Source organism: Aspergillus pseudoviridinutans, assembly GCF_018340605.1.
Source record: "Aspergillus pseudoviridinutans IFM 55266 DNA, scaffold_2, whole genome shotgun sequence".
NCBI classification, from domain to species: Eukaryota; Fungi; Ascomycota; class Eurotiomycetes; order Eurotiales; family Aspergillaceae; genus Aspergillus; species Aspergillus pseudoviridinutans.
This window is the reverse complement of record NW_025091282.1, coordinates 4336568-4356424: the sequence shown is the minus strand read 5'-3', so window position 1 is coordinate 4356424 and position 19857 is coordinate 4336568. Positions and strand designations below refer to the sequence as shown.

The 19857-nt window shown below is 50.4% G+C and overlaps 9 protein-coding genes across 9 annotated transcripts; 5 read left to right on the top strand and 4 right to left on the bottom strand.

Annotated features, from left to right (window-relative positions):
- Nucleotides 1-78: 78 nt before the first annotated feature.
- On the top strand, nt 79-1447 carry Asppvi_003578 (cytochrome P450; the record flags this gene model as incomplete). Its single annotated transcript, XM_043299539.1, has 6 exons — nt 79-414; nt 479-799; nt 856-881; nt 929-1013; nt 1062-1225; nt 1285-1447. 6 exons carry the CDS (start codon nt 79-81, stop codon nt 1445-1447), a joined length of 1095 nt encoding a protein of 364 aa, XP_043155474.1.
- A 573-nt stretch (nt 1448-2020) lies between these two features.
- Asppvi_003577 (uncharacterized protein) lies at nt 2021-2473 on the top strand (the record flags this gene model as incomplete). The annotated part of the gene is made up of 3 exons (XM_043299538.1): nt 2021-2056; nt 2107-2179; nt 2256-2473. 3 exons carry the CDS (start codon nt 2021-2023, stop codon nt 2471-2473), a joined length of 327 nt encoding a protein of 108 aa, XP_043155473.1.
- A 506-nt stretch (nt 2474-2979) lies between these two features.
- On the bottom strand, nt 2980-3787 carry Asppvi_003576 (uncharacterized protein; the record flags this gene model as incomplete). The annotated part of the gene is made up of 3 exons (XM_043299537.1): nt 2980-3563; nt 3629-3695; nt 3752-3787. The coding sequence occupies 3 exons, from the start codon at nt 3785-3787 to the stop codon at nt 2980-2982; spliced, it is 687 nt and encodes a 228-aa protein (XP_043155472.1).
- Nucleotides 3788-5104: 1317 nt separating this feature from the next.
- Asppvi_003575 (uncharacterized protein) lies at nt 5105-5922 on the top strand (the record flags this gene model as incomplete). The annotated part of the gene is made up of 2 exons (XM_043299536.1): nt 5105-5179; nt 5230-5922. 2 exons carry the CDS (start codon nt 5105-5107, stop codon nt 5920-5922), a joined length of 768 nt encoding a protein of 255 aa, XP_043155471.1.
- A 564-nt stretch (nt 5923-6486) lies between these two features.
- Asppvi_003574 (thioesterase family protein) lies at nt 6487-7523 on the bottom strand (the record flags this gene model as incomplete). Its single annotated transcript, XM_043299535.1, has 3 exons — nt 6487-6747; nt 6807-7344; nt 7408-7523. The coding sequence occupies 3 exons, from the start codon at nt 7521-7523 to the stop codon at nt 6487-6489; spliced, it is 915 nt and encodes a 304-aa protein (XP_043155470.1).
- Nucleotides 7524-8929: 1406 nt separating this feature from the next.
- Asppvi_003573 (uncharacterized protein) lies at nt 8930-10249 on the top strand (the record flags this gene model as incomplete). Its single annotated transcript, XM_043299534.1, has 1 exon — nt 8930-10249. The coding sequence occupies one exon, from the start codon at nt 8930-8932 to the stop codon at nt 10247-10249; it is 1320 nt and encodes a 439-aa protein (XP_043155469.1).
- A 1318-nt stretch (nt 10250-11567) lies between these two features.
- On the bottom strand, nt 11568-13520 carry Asppvi_003572 (C2H2 type zinc finger domain protein; the record flags this gene model as incomplete). Its single annotated transcript, XM_043299533.1, has 5 exons — nt 11568-12752; nt 12816-12917; nt 12971-13015; nt 13069-13278; nt 13326-13520. 5 exons carry the CDS (start codon nt 13518-13520, stop codon nt 11568-11570), a joined length of 1737 nt encoding a protein of 578 aa, XP_043155468.1.
- A 1986-nt stretch (nt 13521-15506) lies between these two features.
- Nucleotides 15507-17384, top strand: Asppvi_003571 (putative MFS transporter; the record flags this gene model as incomplete). Its single annotated transcript, XM_043299532.1, has 6 exons — nt 15507-15758; nt 15851-15933; nt 16006-16250; nt 16304-16470; nt 16527-17200; nt 17252-17384. The coding sequence occupies 6 exons, from the start codon at nt 15507-15509 to the stop codon at nt 17382-17384; spliced, it is 1554 nt and encodes a 517-aa protein (XP_043155467.1).
- Nucleotides 17385-18553: 1169 nt separating this feature from the next.
- On the bottom strand, nt 18554-19694 carry Asppvi_003570 (fumarylacetoacetate hydrolase family protein; the record flags this gene model as incomplete). The annotated part of the gene is made up of 5 exons (XM_043299531.1): nt 18554-18761; nt 18823-18919; nt 18986-19301; nt 19369-19607; nt 19667-19694. The coding sequence occupies 5 exons, from the start codon at nt 19692-19694 to the stop codon at nt 18554-18556; spliced, it is 888 nt and encodes a 295-aa protein (XP_043155466.1).
- Between the last annotated feature and the right edge of the window lie 163 nt (nt 19695-19857).

The window sequence follows — 19857 nt, the reverse complement described above, 5'->3', positions numbered from 1 at the left end:
AATTCCATATTGGCCATTCCCGATAATGACCTCCATCGGGTCAGACGAGCAGCTTTGAATCCTTTCTTTTCGCGCAAAATGGTCTTCGAGCTAGAAGACGTCGTACAAGAAAAGGCACAGAAGTTGATAACTCGGATGCGATCGGCGTTCGAGTCTACGGGTTATATTGACCTGCATTACGGATTTCGGGCAGTTTCCCTTGACGTCCTCACTGACTATGCGTTCGATGATTGTTATGACTGCTTGGACAAGGAGAACTTTGGCGTTGAGATATCCAAGATGCTTCGTGACATAGGCCCTATGGTGTGGTTCTTCCAGGAATTTCCTTCTGTGCGAGATCTGGCTATTCAGACTCCATTCTGGCTCGCCAAATTGGTGAGCAAGTCACTGACAAGAATGATGCTGTTACGTGAGGTAAGAAGCACCTGCTCATGGCCCATTTTGATCGGTGGTCAGGATTGATTTGCATTCTGTTCAGCGTTGCATGCACCAGATCTTGAAGGTCAAGGAGGCAGTGGAAAATGGTGATAAAGTCTCACGAAAGACAGTCTTCCATCAACTACTTCGACCAGACGACACGGAAGAATACAAAGTGCCTACTGTCGAGCAACTCAGTGAAGATGCCTATATTTTCATTGCCGCCGCTGCTGATACAACAGGTAACGCATTGACAATTGCAGCATATAATGTCGTCAGCAATCCAGAGATATATGAACGTTTGACAGCAGAGCTGAGAGAGAAGATTTCTGACCCTGAAGCGAAAATGGACCTTGTGACCCTTGAGAAATTGCCCTATTTGGTAGGTTGCACCCATACTACCGTCGGGCTTTAAGCATGATGAACTAAATTCCGCAGACTGCAGTGATCAAGGAGGGACTTCGGTAAGCACATCCCACCGTAGTATGAGAAGTCCACTTACACAACCCAGGTTGTCATTCGGTGTCGTCGGCCGACTTCCACGAACCGTTCCCAAGCCTGGTGCCGAGTTCCATGGCTACCATGTCCCAGAAGGGGTATAACAGATGTATCCTTTTCTTGGTTGGTGATACTGATCGATATAGACTACCGTCAGCATGAGCTCGTGGATGTTGCATCGAAACGAGGACTTTTTTCCGAACGCAGAGAAGTTTGATCCGACACGCTGGCAGGACCCTGCCACACACAACGCCCTCGAAAAGCACCTCTTCTCGTTTGGCAAGGGCCCGCGGCAATGTGTTGGGATGCAGTGCGTATTGACTTGAATCATATTTGAATCGCGATTGTTGTCACGCTGACATTGCGTAGACTCGCTTATGCAGAGCTCTATATCACCCTCGGTCGAGTATTCAGGCAATTCGACGATTTGAAGACGCGGAAGAAAGCCAGAGAAGAGTTATTATACGATGACTACTTCTCATCCTACCATCCTGAAGCATACAACAAATTTATATTCGAGTGCGCTAGATAGTGGTTGAGTAAGTTTTTTGACATCTCCAGATACTTAGTTCTCTAAGAGTGTTTTTGAATGTGAATTGAGGGCATCGTCCCCAGAGCTCTTCACATTTGCTTATAGTGCGAAGTAGAAAGAAAACAAGCCAGCCTCTAGCTTAAGGCTTATGTCTTGTTGTATCGCCATCTGGCTTCCCCACTGTGCCCTCTCGACACTCTAAGTCGACCTTCAGCTTGTAAAGGGCAACTACTTTTAAGTCCGGTGGAGGCATCATCTGCATGAATAAGGCCCCTGTGTTACTGTTCAAGGTCAATAATAGCTTACTTAGGCCGGTTCCGCTTCAGGTCCTCGCTAGCCACAGCTGGAGCAACACAGATAAACAGCCCAGCTCTTTTAAACTCCTCTCTCCTCTTCTTCTCACAGCACCATCTTCCTTTTACTCTACATCCAGGTGTCGTCTCTCAAGAGCTCCTATTACTCTACATATTCCACATCGTCGATCGGTCGTTCAATCAAACTTCACTTTGATTCCCCTCAACCTTACTTCACGAGCCTTCTTGTTTTCATAAACCTCCTGAATAATCAAACATCATGCCTATGACCTGGGGCCACGAAGCTGATGCAAAGGTGCGCCGCATTTTGACAAGCTTAAAGAACACCAAGACTGATCAGAACAGCTTCTCCTTGGCATCATCGCGACCAGCAACGTCAAGCCCGACTACGAAGCACTTGCCAAATATATGGGCCCTGGTGAGTATTTACACAAGTTATATCATACGTACAGACGCTATTCAGGAGGGAGATTGCTGACACGACTTGACAATAGACTGTACTGTCTACGCGATCCAGCACAGAATTAGAAAGCTTAAGGATGCCGGAGCTGCCGCTTCTGCTGACGGCGATTCTTCTACTCCTGCTACTCCAGAGAAGCGTAAGCGCGGCCGCCCAAAGAAGGATACCAACGGTGACGCTGTGAGCAAGGACGAGGCCAGTCCTAAGAAAGCCAAGAAAGAGGAGAACGGTTGTGCTGTCGACAGCGCTTGAGCTTGCCTGGTTTACTTCCATGTATCAGTTCCCTTATTATGAGGGTTGCCTCTTGCCTGTGTTGGTGCGTTGTGTTCTGGTTTTGTAGCTGGGATTTATGGTTCATGGGGGCGAACCTAGTCTTTAGACAGTACCTGTGGCACTGGCTTCTTAGGAGACTCGTTATCTGGAATACGACCTGGGAATTGAAATGTTAAGTTGAGATACTGCGTCTTTGCTGTAGGTCCTGGACTCATGCAACATTGTATAGGCGTATCTTGCCAGTCTGTGGACTGTGCCCTCGTAGCTGGGTTCCGTGACGGTGTCCTTTTGCATTTACTAACGCAGTACTGTAAGAACTACTGGCCTGCGGCATTTGGCAATAATAATGACAGATTACATTGCGTGCTTGTCACAACCTTAAATACAGGAAGAACAAGTAGACTTTGCTACCTTCGCAATTTCCAACCCAGCGACCAACTCCCAGGTACAAGAACCAGAAATCCAGCCAGCCCATCAGCATCAAATCAAGCAAAGTTCATCATATCCATGTCTTCCATTTTCACACCCGCCTCGTCAGGAAGGAACTCGGAAGCAGAGCTCTCAGGATCATCCTCTCCCTGGTCGTCGCCCTCGTAGCTGACCATACCAGCGGGAAGAATGCTTGCCTTGCGGGAACGCTTGGTAGGAGTGTCCAGAATGCCAAAGACAGACTCATCAGATCCCTCGGTCTTCACGAAGCCACTCTGGACCTGTCCCTGGTTTCCTGAAAGAGTCGGGTGGAGAGGCTTCTTCTTGGTAGGTGTGTCGATCTCGTCGTCGCCGGTTTCCATCTTGACCGGACTGATGGCATTCTCCTCGTTCTTGAGAGCGTTGATGTTGTCGTTTGCGTCAGCAACGGCACCGGCTTTTCCACCGCGCTTGCGCTTAGATCCGGGAGTCTTGACAGGGGTAGCGGTTTTTTTGGCCTTCTTGGGAGTAGACGTCTCGCTTCCCGTCTTGCTACCAATGGTAAAACCATCACTGCCAGAAGCTTTGACAATTTGTCGCATCTTAACAAGGCGCTCCCTTATGGCACGAGGAGTTGGCTTTTCGTTTTCATCAATACCGGCTGTTTAGTGTTAGTGGTTGTCATGTATAATGTTTAGAATAGAGGACTTGAATCATGGAACTTACGCCAGGCCGAAGCAACCTTGTTTGTATCGACGGAAAGGTCATGGGTCTCAAGAATTTTCAGCAAAAGCTTGTGTTTGAGTCATGGTGTCAGTCTTGGTTTCCATAGTGAGGGAGTGTACTCACAAGCTGATCGTTTTCGGGGGTCCAGCGCATCGGCATGTTTGTTGTTGATGAGGTTGAGTATGTTTGGCAGAGTGAAATAAGAGGGCAAGTAAGTAGCTGGAAGGTATGATCAAGAAATGCAGGAGATATGAAGAGTAGGAGTGAGTAAGGAGAATGCTGGTAGAGGTGGCGAAAGTAGATATCAAGGCAGGTCAAGATGAGAAGAGTAAAGAAGGTAAAGAGGCGAGGGGATGTGTTGCGGAGGAGTACTGAGAGGAGAGGAAGAGGAAGAAGCAGGTCTCAGCCTTCTCTGTCTCTCTATGGGTGTGATTGTATAGCTCTGGCAGTGAATACCTCAAGGATCTAAGTACAAGATCATCCACATCTCACTGGTGTTGTTGTAATTCGCTCATCTAAAACTCTAGAAGGGTGACAGTCTGCGGGAGCAGCCCACACCCCTCGCACCTATTTTGTATGCTAGAGTTGTCATCTTCCACAATCTGCTGTATTCCAACCAGATCACTTATACAATGGTTTTAACATCATCCATCTATCACTTTAGTTTCTTACAGCAGATGAGCGGTGTAGGGATACAATCCAGCCCGAGTCCTCAAATCTACAAGTCATCGCCACAATCCTTCCACCTTTGCATCATCGCTGTCCAGGATGTTCCTGCATTTTGTCTGTCTGATGGATCTATCAACTATCCAAGCATCTAGTATGGGTGATGGCGTTAGATTATCTGCATCGGATGTCTGATGCTTTCTTCCTGCCCTTGTGTTTGGTCAATTGTTGCGGATCGCCATTGGTTTAAGTTCAAGGATGTGTTACCAACGCGCATTCACAAAGTCTCGAGGACTACAACATCCAAGGCAGATTGTAGGGGTTTTATCCTTTTTCTTGTGAGTTTAAAGACTGTATGTATAAGTTTATGTCAATTACTCTTTCCCCTCCTTACTACCTGCATAGTGCTCTGATGATTCACTTCTACTTGTACCTGTACTCGACCTCGACATTCATAGACTTTCTCTAATCTGCATCTTTCCTACAACCTGGAAGTTTTGACAGAGATTCCCAGTGTTCTGTGTTGTAATTATCCCCTTTTCTCTAACCTTCCAGTCGGTATGCATATAAGTCAGAGTGAAGTCTGTGGCTGACTACTCGAACATTAGGTCTCTTTTGTAATTCTTACCACTACACATTGCCATCTCCAGAAACACAATTCTCTCAAAATCCCTATAAATGTTCCTGGGCTACATCCATGCCATCTACTTTACCTAAATCCAAGCAATTCGCACCGCTAGTTCTTCCAGTCACCCCTTAAATACAAGTACCACTACCAACCCCCGAATCTCCTCCAAAAATCCATACAAAATGGTCAATTGGAAAGCCAACGAGTCCACCGACCGTCTGATCGCGGTGCTCATCGCAGCTCACCCAGGCCTAAAGGTTCCTACCTCCTCATCCCAAACACAAACACCAGGCTCACTCTCCCACAGCTCGAATACCAAGCAATGGCCACCCTCTTCGGCCAGGGAGCCACCTACGACGCCATCGAGGGCCGCTTTCGCCGCTACCGCAAAATGGCGGACGAAGTCAAAGCCGACGCTCTGAGCAGGGGCATCACCGAGCTACCGCGCGGCCGGAACGGCACCACAAGCAGTAGCAGCGTCACGCCCCGGACCCCGCGCGGACCACGCAGCGGCATCACGAAACCCTCTTCTTCCACCGGGAGAAGTAGAAAGAGCACCGTCAGCCAGGTGCTCTCGACCCCGACTAAACGGGGCCAGGGCAGAGGTGGCAGCAACAACAACGGCAACGGCATGTCATTCATGGAGGCGATCTTCCTCGACGACGGGCTCTCCGAGGAAGACAAGAAGGTGAAAAACGAGGCTGCTGAGATACTCACTGGGCTTGTGGGTCATTCGGCGGTTGTGCATGATCTGACGGGTGCGAGTACGCCCACCGGCTCGTCTGCTTCATTTGCCTCGATGAAGATGGAGGATGCCGCCGAGAGCTTCTCGTCTGCCTTTGGCGGTGCTGTCAAGCAGGAAGGTCGGGGGATCGGTCATGTTGGTGGCGGGGATATCGAAGTGCCTGCTATTGAACATGACGAGTTCGATATGGCGGGTTTGTACTTCCACGGTCATGGGGGGTACGACATGGATGATATTTATGGTGGGGCTGCTTGAGTATTATTGACTGGATAGCGGTTGGAGCGGCTGATCGGAGTCCAAAGTCAAGTAGCAAGAAGAGAAAGGGAGAAATACGAGCTGAATTAGAGGGATGGAAGACTAGAACTGTACTATGCGGGATGAGGGTACACTAGGTGGGCGGGAGCAGGGCAAGATGTGACATGTCACAACACGGAGGAGTCATAGTGTCATCGTACTTTTTTCCGGTCTGCGCATGCATTAGTCTAGAAGAAAAGTCTGGCCCTCAGTATGATGTTTCAGGTCTGTTCTTGGTTGTACTTGTGCTTCATTTAGGAAAGTTGGCCCTAGCCCTAAGCCCTATGTCCATTTCCCAATAAAGACCATGCTGTAAGGAGGGTCCTACACAAAAGACAAGTGAATAGATAGTCTCGGAGAGGTCCGTGTGATATCTGGACTGCAGTAATCAGGACAGTGGTGGCTTGTTCGTGCTGGATAGTAGGCTCTTCCTGTAGCCTGTGATATTATATATGTAGCTTGACAATTAGAACGAAGGTAAAAGGTGAGACGGACAAATCTGCGCCCAAGCCAAAGAATTCCTGGCTACATCTTAGACCTCTTTTGTGAACGAAGCTCTGATATATACAGGACATGGTTGCTGAGAGCCAGGATATCGCCGTTCTCCGCCAGGATCTGAAGGTTTACATCATAGCGGCCATTGGACACCATGTGCGAGTTCGACCGGATCATCACCCACTGCGTGGACGGGTCGGGCCGTCGCTTGAACTCGACGGAAATGCAGAGCGTGGACAGCGCGTAACGGTTGTAGAAGCCTGGTTGGTGGGTTGCGGCAGGCTGAAGGGGCTGTTCGAGGCGGTTAATTAGCTTTCAGCAACGGTTTGTTGATTTTCCTGTGGGCTCACCGTATCTGACAGCAAGGCTAGATGCAGAAAGTCGGAGATCTTCGACCCATCGCGGAAGGACAACCAGACCTCACGGTGATGCCCTCCCAGTCGATGACCCCAGAGCCCGTTTGCGGACCTCGGCGCTACCCAGTGCAGTTTCCGCGTGACGGGAGTCGCATCGACCACTGGGTCATCGATGGTGACGCACTCGGTCTCACGCGGAGGAGCAGGGATCCTCAAAGCAGGGTCGCTTGCCTGCGACAGGCCACTTTCCTTGGATAGGTCACCATATGTGAAGATTCCGACAGTAGCTGGAAGTTCCGGCTTCTTCCACAGCGCAGTGTGAGAGCGTACCAGTTCCACGTTCACCACACACTGCCGTGAGGAAACGCGCAAGAGTTTGCAGGTGATCGAGACGGGACCAGGAGGAACCATGCTCAGGAACTGCACGAATGCATGCACGGGGTCGGGAAACCGTCCATCGCCGAGCTCCGCAACGATGAACTTCTTCGCGGCGGACAGCATCAACGCGTGCAGGAAGCCTCCTAGTACGGAGCTGTTCTAGTCAGCCTCTGAGCTGCTGGGATCGTTCATCACGGCACAAGTCCGCTAAACGTACTGCTGCGTAGTCCATTCCTGGGAGATACTGGCCAGGAACCGGTGGGGGTTTTCTTCATCCTGGAAGACGGCAGAGACCGCTTCCAGTAACGGGGAGGAAGAGGGTTCCGCTTCCATGGGTACAAGCAAGACAACAACTGCCTAGAAGCGGGGGAGATTCAATGACTAGAGGTGTCTCCAGGTAGTACGTATTGTTTCAGCAGTCTGAGGCTCCAGAGTAGATCCAGTGCTGGCTATGTCAGCGATCAAGGCTGAGAATTCCAGCATTTAATGATTAGAACTGCAAAGCAAGATTGACCATCCTCCTTTTCTCAGTCTACCAATATTAGTATTCCGAGGAACTGCTGCGCTGGAAATGACCGAGACAGGTGTGTAGACAGGGGTCTATTGGAGACCAATTCATCGAAGATAATGGGCTTGGCTAATCAAAGCGACTCTGCTAGCGCCGTGAACATCAAGTTTAATGCCTAGGCAAAATAGCATTGAACCCCTCGATGTCCTCAGCAGTTGAGCTCTGCGGACGAACTAGATCTGCGCTCGGAAAGGGGAATGCATGGACCAGATAGGTATGGAGTGGATCGCAGCCGAGTGTAGTATTTTAGCCGTACTCCGTACCGTCTCCGTATCGATTGACAATCGCTGAGCCTAGACGGAGGCCTTGGAATGTACTCAGGGGCATGAAATTTTGCGAAAGGGAAAGATACCAATCCTCAGAGATTAAGTTGAGGAATTGTATCTATCTATGCCAGAGACATTCCGATCCGGAGTGGGTAGAGATCTGATAACCATGAATGATGATGACGATATCAATGAGATAATGATGGGTCTCCCTGCTGTTGCTGTTAGTCAACGGACCCAAAATTCGGTGACTGATTCTAGGTGTCAATCACCTCAAGACGCATGGCTGTCGTACGATCGGATGCCCAATTCCAAGACCGTGAGTTCTCGCCACGGATCATAAGATCATCCCGCATCTTTGCTTTTATGCAAGGAGTTGCCTTGTCCTGGACCTTGCTCATATTTCGAGGTTTTGCCCAACTATTGATAGAACCTCGAGGACATTCATCACATTCATTCTCTTTAACTTTGTCAGCGTGTCTCACTCAACGATCATCACGTGTTCTCTGGGACGCGAAGACGCGGTGCCACGCGGAAATCCCGACGATAAGTATTTTAATAATATGGGTATCGAGATTATTCTTAGACGCTTGGCCGGAAAATTTGCAGGAGGCAAATACTACTACTAGTAGTCTAGTCGTCCGTACTCTAAACGAGATACTACCTGAGCTACGGTCCTACGGAGTACTCGCGAGAATTTTCCCAGTTTGCGGCGCCCCCGATCACTCGGCTCTCCCGCCCGGACTCCGTATATCCTCGCCTCTCGCCTTTATTATTCCTCCTTTTCATTCCTTCTTTTCTCTTTTCTTTCTTTTCTTTCCTTTCTTCTCTTGCACTTTGATCGGGCGGCTGGGCTGGAATCAACAGGAAGAAGTGTGGGTGAGGAAGAATAAATCACAGACAAAATGATGCTCAGCCCTGCCCTCCAGCATCGGTCGGGCCTCACACCGCAATCCCCGTTCCACCACCTTCAGCACAATCACCACCACCACAACCCCTCAGCCTCGCCCGCCAAACCGCCCTCCATGGTCGTCCCCTCAACACAAATACATGAACCCGCTCAATTACCTACCCCGAATCAATCGGGGCCGACCACAATGCCAACAGACGAAGATGGCAACGACTGCTCGCCACAGGACTTTTCCGGTCGGGGGAAGCGCCTGACACTAGCGGAGCAGAAGTCTCTCTTCCGCCTCTGTGAGCAGTACATGAACCGCTACGACGCACACGAGTACCCCAAGAGCTTCTGGATGAAAATTTCAGAGTTACTCCTCAAATCCACCGGTCGGAAGTACTCCTGGCAGTCATGCCGGCGGCGGATGCAGCAGTACGTTGAGAAGCGAAAGACCTACTGGGCAGCATTTGACGCCGACAAGACACTCCCCGATCTAGGCGATATGGACGAGGACTTGGCCTCCGACATTGATGACTGGATGGGACGGTGCGAGCTGCGGCTCCAGAAAGAGGAGAAAGAGCGCAGGGACAAGGCGCAGCAGTCCGAGCTCGAGCAGGCGGAACTCGCACGCGCCCTCAAGCTGCAGCGGACGTACGAGTGGGCGAAGAATCTGCCTCCCCCTGAGGAAATGGAGCGCCAGCCGACCCACTGGGGCATGCCTCCTCACCGATTCGTGATCATGGACGGCCGATTGCTTCAGGGTCTGGATCTCGCGTTCCATCTGTCCAAGGTCCGGCCGGATGAGAGCCGGCAGTTGGCCCTCGACGCTGTCCTGCTCCACGGCGACTTCGGTTACCCATCAGCAGCACCCGACCAGAAACCGAAACCGGATCCCTCGGGCCCTTGCCTGGGGATCTTCAACCCCTGCAACAGGAAGCGGCCGCTCGATGCCGCCGAAGGCGTCGCCTCGGAGCGACCCCCGCGTCGTCCCCGTACGGATCTCGATCCCCACCCCCAGCTCCCACCCCAGCTCCAGCTCCAGCCTCAGGCTCAGCCTGCGGCCGGTGACAAACCCTCCGAGAAGAGAGAATCGCCCGCTGCCATGCTGGCACGGAAGAATGTGGACCGCATCGTCAACAACCTCTGGCTGCAGTTCGCCAAGGGCATCGCGCCGTACTACGAGGAGCATCGGGACCAGCCACAGACGAACAAGCAGTTCGGGCTGGTCCTTTACGATCTGTACCGGGATCTAGGTCGGTCTTTCACGAAGGCTGTCAATCGACTGGTGGATCTGGATTGGGACTCCGAGTACGAATCCGGCTCGTTGTAATGACGCCCTTTTTCACCTCCTTTCTTCACTTTCCGACGGCATTTGGTTTTGTGGATATGTTTATGTTATGTTCATGTGTTCTGATATTTTCCTCTGCATTTTCTCTGTTGTCCTCTCTCAGTGGTTCATCTATTTGCATCTTCCCATGCGCACCAGACTGGCTAGAGATACCCATTGCATGACTGTCCTGTTCAGCGTTTCTTACGATGATTCATATCTGTTCTGTTTCACAGCGTTTCATTTTTTGCATTACATCATATAGACAGGCGGAGTTTGTGCAATCGATGACTAGGTATCTTTCTCTCGTTTATTTCAGGCTTCCAGATGAGCGACGGAGTAGTACTCTTCACTTCAGTTTTATTATTACTAAGTAAATACTGTATTTTGTCTGCATCCTCGAACTACACTGGGGCGCAGGCGCTGCAACTTTGCCATTAAACATATGCACGCCATAATCGGGCATGAAGACCTTCGACTCGCCATGCGCAGGCAGGCGAAAGGCCATCATCATACGGAGTATATAGACCACAGCAAAGTCTAGACATCTGCCTCGGCGGCCTTCGACTTTCGACATTCTCTACCGTCTCGGTCTTAATGCCAACATCCTTGACGTGCAGACCCTTTTCACGAGCCTCGTCGATCAGGTGGTCCAGCTTCGAGTGACCGGGCTTGGTATGCCATGGCCTCGGTCCGTTCTTGCTAAACATCTCCTCCACTTCTTCGAGTGTCTTGCCACAAAGGTGTCCAGACAACCATCTCTAGCTAGTAGGGATGATAGTAGTAGGGTCAACACAGCAGGGAATACAACAGTACCCGAATAGCATTCCTCCCACAGTCGCAATCATGGCGCCGAAGTAGACATTGTATATCTTGGGGAACGTTGGTAGCTTCATGGCGAATGTGATGAGGGCGATTGCCGTTTTTGTCTTACAAAATGCCACGCACTATGGAGCCTGCACGTCGGGTCTCTCAAGAAGCAGAGCAATAGTGACCGTGGATGGTGACAAAGCGCATCTTATACGGAGTACAGCCCGCCAAGCAGGAAAGCTGGACCACACAATGAAAGTCAACCGGTTAAAGGCTTTTTTCCACTCTCTTACCTCGCTGCCTTGTCCATGTTCGGCAAACCCTGCTCGAAAGGACGGAATAACACCTGAAGCTTATAACCTAGATCATTTGTCATCACAATGTCCAAATCCCAGTTCAATGACTTATGCACAAAGTACGATATATCCATGGTATTCACAGCACCTTTAACTCCACCCTCTCCTCATCCCACATATGCATACAGGTCATAACAGATCGGTCATAGTTATTCTCAATGGCATAATCTGATCCATTGGTCCACAATCTCCTCCATATCGTGTGCGATGCCCCACTGAGAGATGAGGCAGCGGAACAGCTTTTGCATGGAGTTCATCTCATACAACAAATTCCGAACCGCACCCATACCAGTTGGGGAGTCCGTCCGACCTTGTTCAACGAAGCGTCGAGTCTCGGAGGAACTCGACCGTCTGACACTGTCGCTTCCGGGGTTAAGATCAGAGAGCGACAGAAGAGCATCCTGCCATACAATTGTGCATGGAAGGTGAATGGTTGCGACGCCTGCTAGCGAAAAGACCACATAAATCGTTGCCGCTGCAAAGAGCGAGCTCGGCATGTGGATCACATGGGCCCGACCCCTGGGCAGTTGCTCAATGATATCCTGGATGGCAACGGCATGCAACAAGGCGCGGCGAGCGTCCTCTGTGTTCACCCACTTCACCATGTCGAACCCAGGCCCCAGTGTCCGAGACCCTCCAGACACTTGCTGGGAGATGTCGTAGCGGGAGCAAACGTGCCTAAAGAGCACTGTTGAATTGATCATGGTGTCGAGACAGATGGTATGCCAACGCAACAGGACCTCTAGTCGTTCCGGAGCGGAGAGGTGGATGCTCATGTTGATAGTTTCGTGGACCTGCGCCAGAGCTCTTCTCACGTCAGAACGACTAGGCACACCAACCGCTGCGAGGTCGCTTTCATCCGAATCTGAGACAAGAGACTGGAGGCCTTCTAAGACTACGCGAAGCGCAAACGCAGAAAACTGATAATCGAGCGGGCGAAAACTGCCAATTGGAGGAAACAAAGAGCGAAACACCAGTCGGAACGACGGCTGTTCTGTCTTTTGACACCGCATGTGAGCCAACCATTCGTCAGAATTACTGGCGTCGAACGCAGCCTCACTGCTAGGAAGGATAAGTGGATTGGTGACATGTCGTGTAGATGCCCCGTCTCCCGACATTTGCGCCACAAGGCCATCTAAGATGTGATATGCGAGCAAAGCACGCTGCTGTATTTCTCTCGCAGCCCAGACTCGCCATTGGTGATCTTTTTCGGCTTGCGAAGAACTGGGCAAGGGGAGGTTCTCCACAGAGAAAGGTTCGCTGTCTAACATGCCACAGTGCCTTGCCCAGAAAAAGCCAAGGGAACGGAAGACCTGACTTGTTGTACGTATCACTCGATTCTAAAAACAATGCCAAGATGTTAGGGGTCGGTAAACAAATTCACGTGGCAGAAGAATAATCACCTTTGACAATGCACCATAGATCTGCCCCAGAAGCGCCGTGATGAGCAGCTGAACACCTTTGCAAGCATCATAGGGTCCGCGATGTGTAATTAATGATTGCCACTGCGAAAGGTCAGTATTCAGGCCGTGGACATGGCAGAGTATTGCATTCTTACCGAAGTAGCAACAGCAGTATGAGCCAGTCGCCATAAGGCCTCACCCTGTAAATAAAGTTCAGCGCTGTCTGAGAAATAAGAATGGGTTGCCATGCTACCTTTGCAACTGAATCCTTAGGCCCGAGATACAAAGAGCCAAGCGCCATTGCGTTCAGCAGAAGAGGGTGAGTGCACTCGCGAAACACAAAGGTCGCCCGGTGCAAGATCGGAAAGGTGGGAATGAACCTCACAAAGAACATATGCAGACATTCATCGAGAAAGACTGATGTGATTGAGGTTGCCTTGATGGCCGCTGTCACACTCGAGGACTGCAGAAAAATCAGCAAGTGAGAGAAAAATCCGCCCGAATACCTACTGAGCTGGTCACCATTTCCGTCACATCCCTCACAGCTTGGTGACTACCACCTGAGGGAATCGTGCCTATTGAGGAACTCCGGTCATCAAAGGAGTTGGGAGAACCGAAATTGATCGTGTTGACGTCCTGCACCACAGGAGGAAATGGAAGTGTTCCCAGAGGCATCTGCCAATGTTCTGTCGTATCTGACGACATGATGCTATGGAACAAATTCTCGGAGTCAGGCCATATCAAGGTGAAGTCGAGATCTGAGGCAGCCTGCTGGAGTCCAGACTGCGGCTCAGATGGAGGGGCGTTCCATGTGTGACTAGATGTAGAGATGGGTGCCGCACACTCTGTTGCAGCTCTTGTGGTATCCCAGGGAAGGGCATCTGGGCCAGTAGTCTGGGAATGTAGATGTATAGCATTTTCCCCTTGGTTAACTTTGATTGTGGGAGTTGAGCTTGTTGTCCGAGTATGAAGCTTTTCATGGCGCGTGAGAGCATCTTGGCGGGCGAATGGTCGACGACATTCTTTACACACGAACGGCTTGGATCCGGTATCTTTTACATCATACAGTCAGCGGTCAGGGCCGTCAAGAATGCAGAGAGAAATGTCAATCTTGTAATCGAGTAACGTGTGACTGGCAAGGCGGAGATGAACTCTTACGGCAACGTTCATGCCTCTATTTACCGATGCAATTAGCGGAGTCCCCACAAGGGTGTGAGAATGGAGCGTAACTACCCTCAGATGCTCGGCCTTGGAGAAGGCCTTTTGACAGACTCGACACACTAAGCTCTTCATCCCTGCTCCTGTGGTGGGCATGGCCGACGATGTGGGAGATGATAATGACTATTTGGCTAGAGACAGTGCTGAGAAAATCACATTATMGTGATCATCAACGCCGCTGTCTGGATGAGTGGATGAAGATGGGGAACTGGGGGCGAAGCGATTCGGACACACGTGGGGACCGGGGAGGTGTACAGATGGTTAAAGCAGTGGGGACGTGTGGCAATAGGGTTCACAGGGAGTGTGCATAAGCCCAAATTTAAGGCCATGCTGCCTCACCCCTGAGGCAGCATATGGTCCTCTTAAGACTAGATAAGTAGAAGCACAACAATATTTAATCTCGAAGCGGATGCTACATCAACTCTCCATGGCTCTCGCCCCGATGACCTGCAGGGCGATCACATCTACTAAAATTAATTTTCATTTCACTTGTCGTCATCTCTCATTATCGCAGTAGTCCACTTCGCTCGTTTTATGCGTCTTGTACTAACGAAGTCACGCTGGTATCCTCCCACTCGGCAGTCTTGAGAAGATGGCTTAATCGTCGGCTCAGGATTCGGCAAGCGATGTAGTTCTCGAAATCAAGCGGAACGGAACAAACCCAGGGGCAAACTCAATCGCGCCGAGAAAGCCATGGAGAGCCAAGTTTCGCCTCAAAAACTCAAAGCGCATCGGCAAATAGACGAGCTGCCGTTTCTGGGGCCTCAGCAGCAAGCAAGCTAATTGTTCATTTTGTAAGCCTTATCTCATGCAGAGAGTATCCTCATAGTCATGATACAGGCTTGAGTCGATTGACTGATCGAGAGCATTGATTAGTATCCGGGAATGTGTGCGAGCAGTGCGAGTGGATTGGGTCCATTTCCATCCCGTCGGCTGAGTGACACCACAAAACGACTGCTACGGGTCCTCCTAGCTGGGGTCATATGTCTGAGCACGGCTGGTCCAATCAATGCACTCGGCACTATCCAGCAAAATTGCCGTCTTGACACCGGCACTGTCAATTATCGGCTTTCTTACTCGACCCTCTCGATGATGTACCGTGGGGAGTCCTCCGCAATTCGCGTCTTCTACTCCATGGAGAGTTCCCCAACTGGACCGGTCTCTGGGAAGAAATGGAATTACCCCGGAGAGGAAGTCAAAATGCCAAATGATAGGTCATTTCCCCCGTTAGCAACTCGTGGAGATTTCCACATTCTTTCGGCTAGAAAACACCACTCTGTATGGCATTAGCACGATTCGATATTATTCATCCTTGTTATCCTTCATCCTTTCCCCATTCTAGCACCCTCCCTACTCCGAGTGTCTCAACTGTTCAACTAGGCAAAGTCACCCGCGAGACTATTCAACAACTAGACACATATATTGGTTTCGGTATCAGAGTCTTTGGAGAGAAACAAAGGCTCCGTTCGAGCAATGAATGCCTCTATGGAACTGCGGCCGCACAGAGCGAATGATGATGTTTTAGAGGCCCCTCTGCCTGCAAAGGCCGACATCGATCTTGTGGAGAGCACAGAAGCTGGCATCCCTTCCAAATATGCCGATATAGTGGCCTCTCGTCTCTCCAGATCCCATCGGGACTTCCTGATGGAGCATCATGGCACGCTGGATCTCGATCCTATTCCAAGCATGGATCTTGCAGACCCCTATAATTGGCCCGCGTGGAAGGTTTGTAACCTCGACAGTATTTTGACCATGATAAAGTGGAGAACATGCACCAGCTTGTGGCCTATACTGACTATCGACTATTACAATGCTAGAAAATGGCGAATCTGCTCCTAGTCGCTTTTCACGCATGCATGGGTACCTTTGCTGCAAGCGGAATCATCCCAGGCTACAGCATGTACGTTCCTTCTTAATACTCTTTTGAAGCCGCCCAATGGAGGTCCAGTTTGCTGATGAGAAATTCCAACAGCATTGCTGAAGATTTTGGCGTCTCCATCAACAAAGCGAGTTACCTTACCTCCCTTCAGATCGCGATTCTGGGCGGAGCACCATTGTTCTGGAAACCCTTGTCTCAACGTTACGGACGTCGCCCCATCTTCTTGCTATCATTGATTTGCAGCTGTGTCTGTAACATAGGATGTGCCAAAAGCTCCGACTATGCATCAGTCGCGGCCTGTCGAGCCTTGCAAGCCTTTTTCATTTCCCCTGCTTCCGGTAAGGGTTGTGTAGGCGTGTATGAAGAAAGCCTGAGCTGACTCTTGTGTAAGCGATCGGAAGTGCTATTGTGATGGAAACCACTTTCAAGAAGGATCGCGCCAAATACATGGGAATCTGGACTCTAATGGTCACAGTTGGCATTCCTTGCGGCCCATTCATCTTCGGCTTCGTTGCACACCGTGCTGGTTACGTTTGGATTTACTGGGTGCTGGCAATGGTTAGTTGGACAAATCCACCACAGGGTCCACAAGCGGCTATTGACCTTCATCACAGATCAATGGCGGTCAGTTCATTCTGTACCTCTTCTTCGGGCCAGAAACTCGTTACATCGGCGGCGACGAAAACCCAAAAGAGCCCGCCTGGAAACGAGAATACCTTTCTTTGCGACGCATAGACCCAACTCCCCTTACGTGGTATGAGTTTGTCAAGCCTTTGACGATGATCATGCAACCATGCATTGCCATACCCGCTGCGGCCTATGCCATGGTCTTCTGCCTAAGTAATGTCTTGGCCACCGTTGAGGTACCGACGCTTTTAGAACTCAGGTGGGGCCTCAACCCAGAACAACTGGGACTGCAGTTCCTTGGACCCATCATTGGATCGGTACTGGGAGAGCAACTTGGTGGCAGGATGTCTGATCTGTGGATGAGACAGCGAGAGCGCAGGGCTCGTAAAAGGCCTGAGCCGGAATACCGCTTGTGGCTCAGCTATATTGGGTATATCCTATCCATTGTCGGTCTCATTGTCTTCCTTGTATGTACCCAATTGTCCGGAAACCACTGGGAAGTTGCTCCTATCATCGGCATTGCCATTGGCGCCGCTGGCAACCAGGTAGTGACCACGGTGCTCATCACGTTCGCCGTCGACTGTTATCCTGAAGAAGCCGGAAGTGTTGGCGTCTTCATCACGTTCGTCCGGCAGATTTGGGGATTTCTTGGGCCGTTCTGGTAAGTTGCGTTTTCACCGGGGCCGTTGTGCAAGGACTGATGGCGTGACAGGTTTCCAGCTATGTTCGAGAATGTTGGGGTCGCTGCCAGTGCTGGAGTCGGCTGTGCACTGATTGTGGTAGCCAGCATCATCCCGACGGTTATCGTTCATGGGCAAGGCAAGAAATGGCGTCCCAGCCAGTGATGAAGGACTTTCCTGGACTTTCTCGTCATGAAACGTCGTCACTTCGAGCGAAGAATAGTAGGTTGGCTTAGAACAGAACAGATGATAGACTGGGACGGGTATCTATTGAGGTTGAGCATGGCGAATGGATCAATCGGAGAAGAGAATGAGAGAACAATCATTAAAGAAAATCACCGAAAGGCGCGAAAGGGAGAGAAAGCCCACGTAGCCCCATCGTAAACATTTATATACTCCGGAAGGGTTTCATGTTAGCTGACCCCCCTTCCCGAATGACAGGCCGATATCAGACCATCGGGGAAGTCAAGCAGACCACCGCTTGTGGACTTTTCACGGCTGCCCGACCGTCGGTTCGGAGGCCGGGATTGTCAAAATTTTACTGTACTCGGCTCATCTACACGAAGACAGCCTTTATTAAAGCGACAATCTCATTTCTCAATCAGTAGTATTAGATGTATGAAGCCTGGCGCCAGTTCTCCTGGCATAATCGTGGAGCTTAACCACCTCCACCGAACTATGAAAATGATATTGTTGACACCTCAGGCACACAGCACTACACTGGGGAGTATGCCAAAGTTAAAAGTCCTCCCCGGATATCCACAATTCGGACAAGCTTAACTCCGCGCGGGATAAAGATATACCCACGCGAGAGTCTGAGAGCAGCAGAAATAAACTGCCGATGCGAATTCCTCTCGAATGGTCACTCATAACAGGTCTCAGGTCGCTAATCGCGAAAGCGCTGCTATGAAATAATCCCACAACGAGGATATAATCTGTTCTGTATCGTCAAGCTGGCGATGATTACTCTTTTTGGTTTGTCGGCTACAGTGCTTGGCTTTAGTGGTGTGTGGCATTAGTGAGTGCTGGCAATGAATGGATGGACGCGTGGTGTGTGGAGACAAGTAGTTCGGCGACGGTCTGGGCCTGTGGGGATACGTGGGAGAGGTATAACAACATTTTATCGAAACAAGATCTAGATATCTTGATGTTACTATGCATTTCTAAATACGCACATGATGTACCTAGCATTATCCAATCATTCAAAGGACTGCGGATCGATGCTATTGGCCTTTTGCTCAGCTTCTTTCTCGTTTTGTGATAAGAATACCATGCGGGTAGTAGTATGTACAATCCTCTGGTCATCGACGATTCCAACGAACACATTCTCCCAATCATTCCTGGTGCTCGATCTTCGTGATCAAAGTTCCGATATGAGGGAGTAGTTCAACAGCAAACTCATCACCTGCCGTCAAGAACTCCTTCGGGTTCTTGGCCGCTCCGACTCCGGGAGGAGTACCGGTCAAGATAATGGTACCGGCAGGCAAAGTTGTTCCCTGCGACAAGAAGCTAACGAGTTGAGGGACACTGAAGATCAAATCACTATTGGAGCAAGAGTCAGCGTGGGGACAAGCAGTGGGTCCGTAGATCGGTGCGCTCATACGTCAGAGGGCAGTCCTGCATGACTCGGCCATTCTTCAAGCCGCGGATGTGAAGCTTGCTGGCATCGGGGATAAGAGACGAGGAAACAAGGACAGGTCCTAATATCGGGAACGACATAGTTAGCACAACTCTTCCATGGAGAGTTAAACAGACGGGATAGCTACCAATGGGGCAGGAGGTATCAAAGCCTTTAGAGAAAGACCATTGGCTTTGGTTCATCTGTGATGTCCGGCTGGAAACATCATTGGCGGCGGTATAACCAAGAACGTAGTCCAGAGCCTCTGCCTCGCTGACATCCTTCGCATCACGGCCAATGACAATGACCATTTCCGACTCGTAATCGCCCGTGTTGTCGACCTGTGTGATCTTGGGAAGAACAGTCGGTGCCGGCCATGGGTCCGCAAGCGCGGTGGACGGCTTCAGAAAGAGAGTTGGCACATCGGGAATAGTCAGCTTCATCTCCGCAGCGTGCGACACATACTAATGAAGAAGGAATTCGCAAACGGTCAGCACCCAGCTACATCTAAAGCAAGAGTTTGCGACTCACATTCAACCCAATGCATCGAATGGATCCAACCTCGCTCTGCGCCAAAGGAGAAAGGATCCGCTCAATTATCTCTGTTGTCTCTGTCTTCTGGCCTGGGTTGAGAACAGATGTGCCGGTGAATGGTCGTACAGAGACATTCTTGCCCTGGTAGACAGCCAAACCAACATCCACCTGCGGATCTACTGGCTCACCTATCAAGATCTTAGCAGGGTTAGATCTGGGGATAAAGCGCACAAGGCCTATATAGTGTTAACATGGTTGCATTGGAGAAAGCTCAAGATGCGTGGATAGAACGTACGCGAAAAGGTGGAGGCAATTTTAGACATGGTCGTCGGGCGTAGAGATGAGGTTAGACGGATTTAGAGGGGGTATCGCAAGAATCATTCAGGTAGAAGCCCAGCTCAGCGTATCTTGTGAGATCCATCCTTCATTATGAAAGCCCCTCACAGGACATTTCTACCCCGACACCGGTGCGGATGCATTATTGCT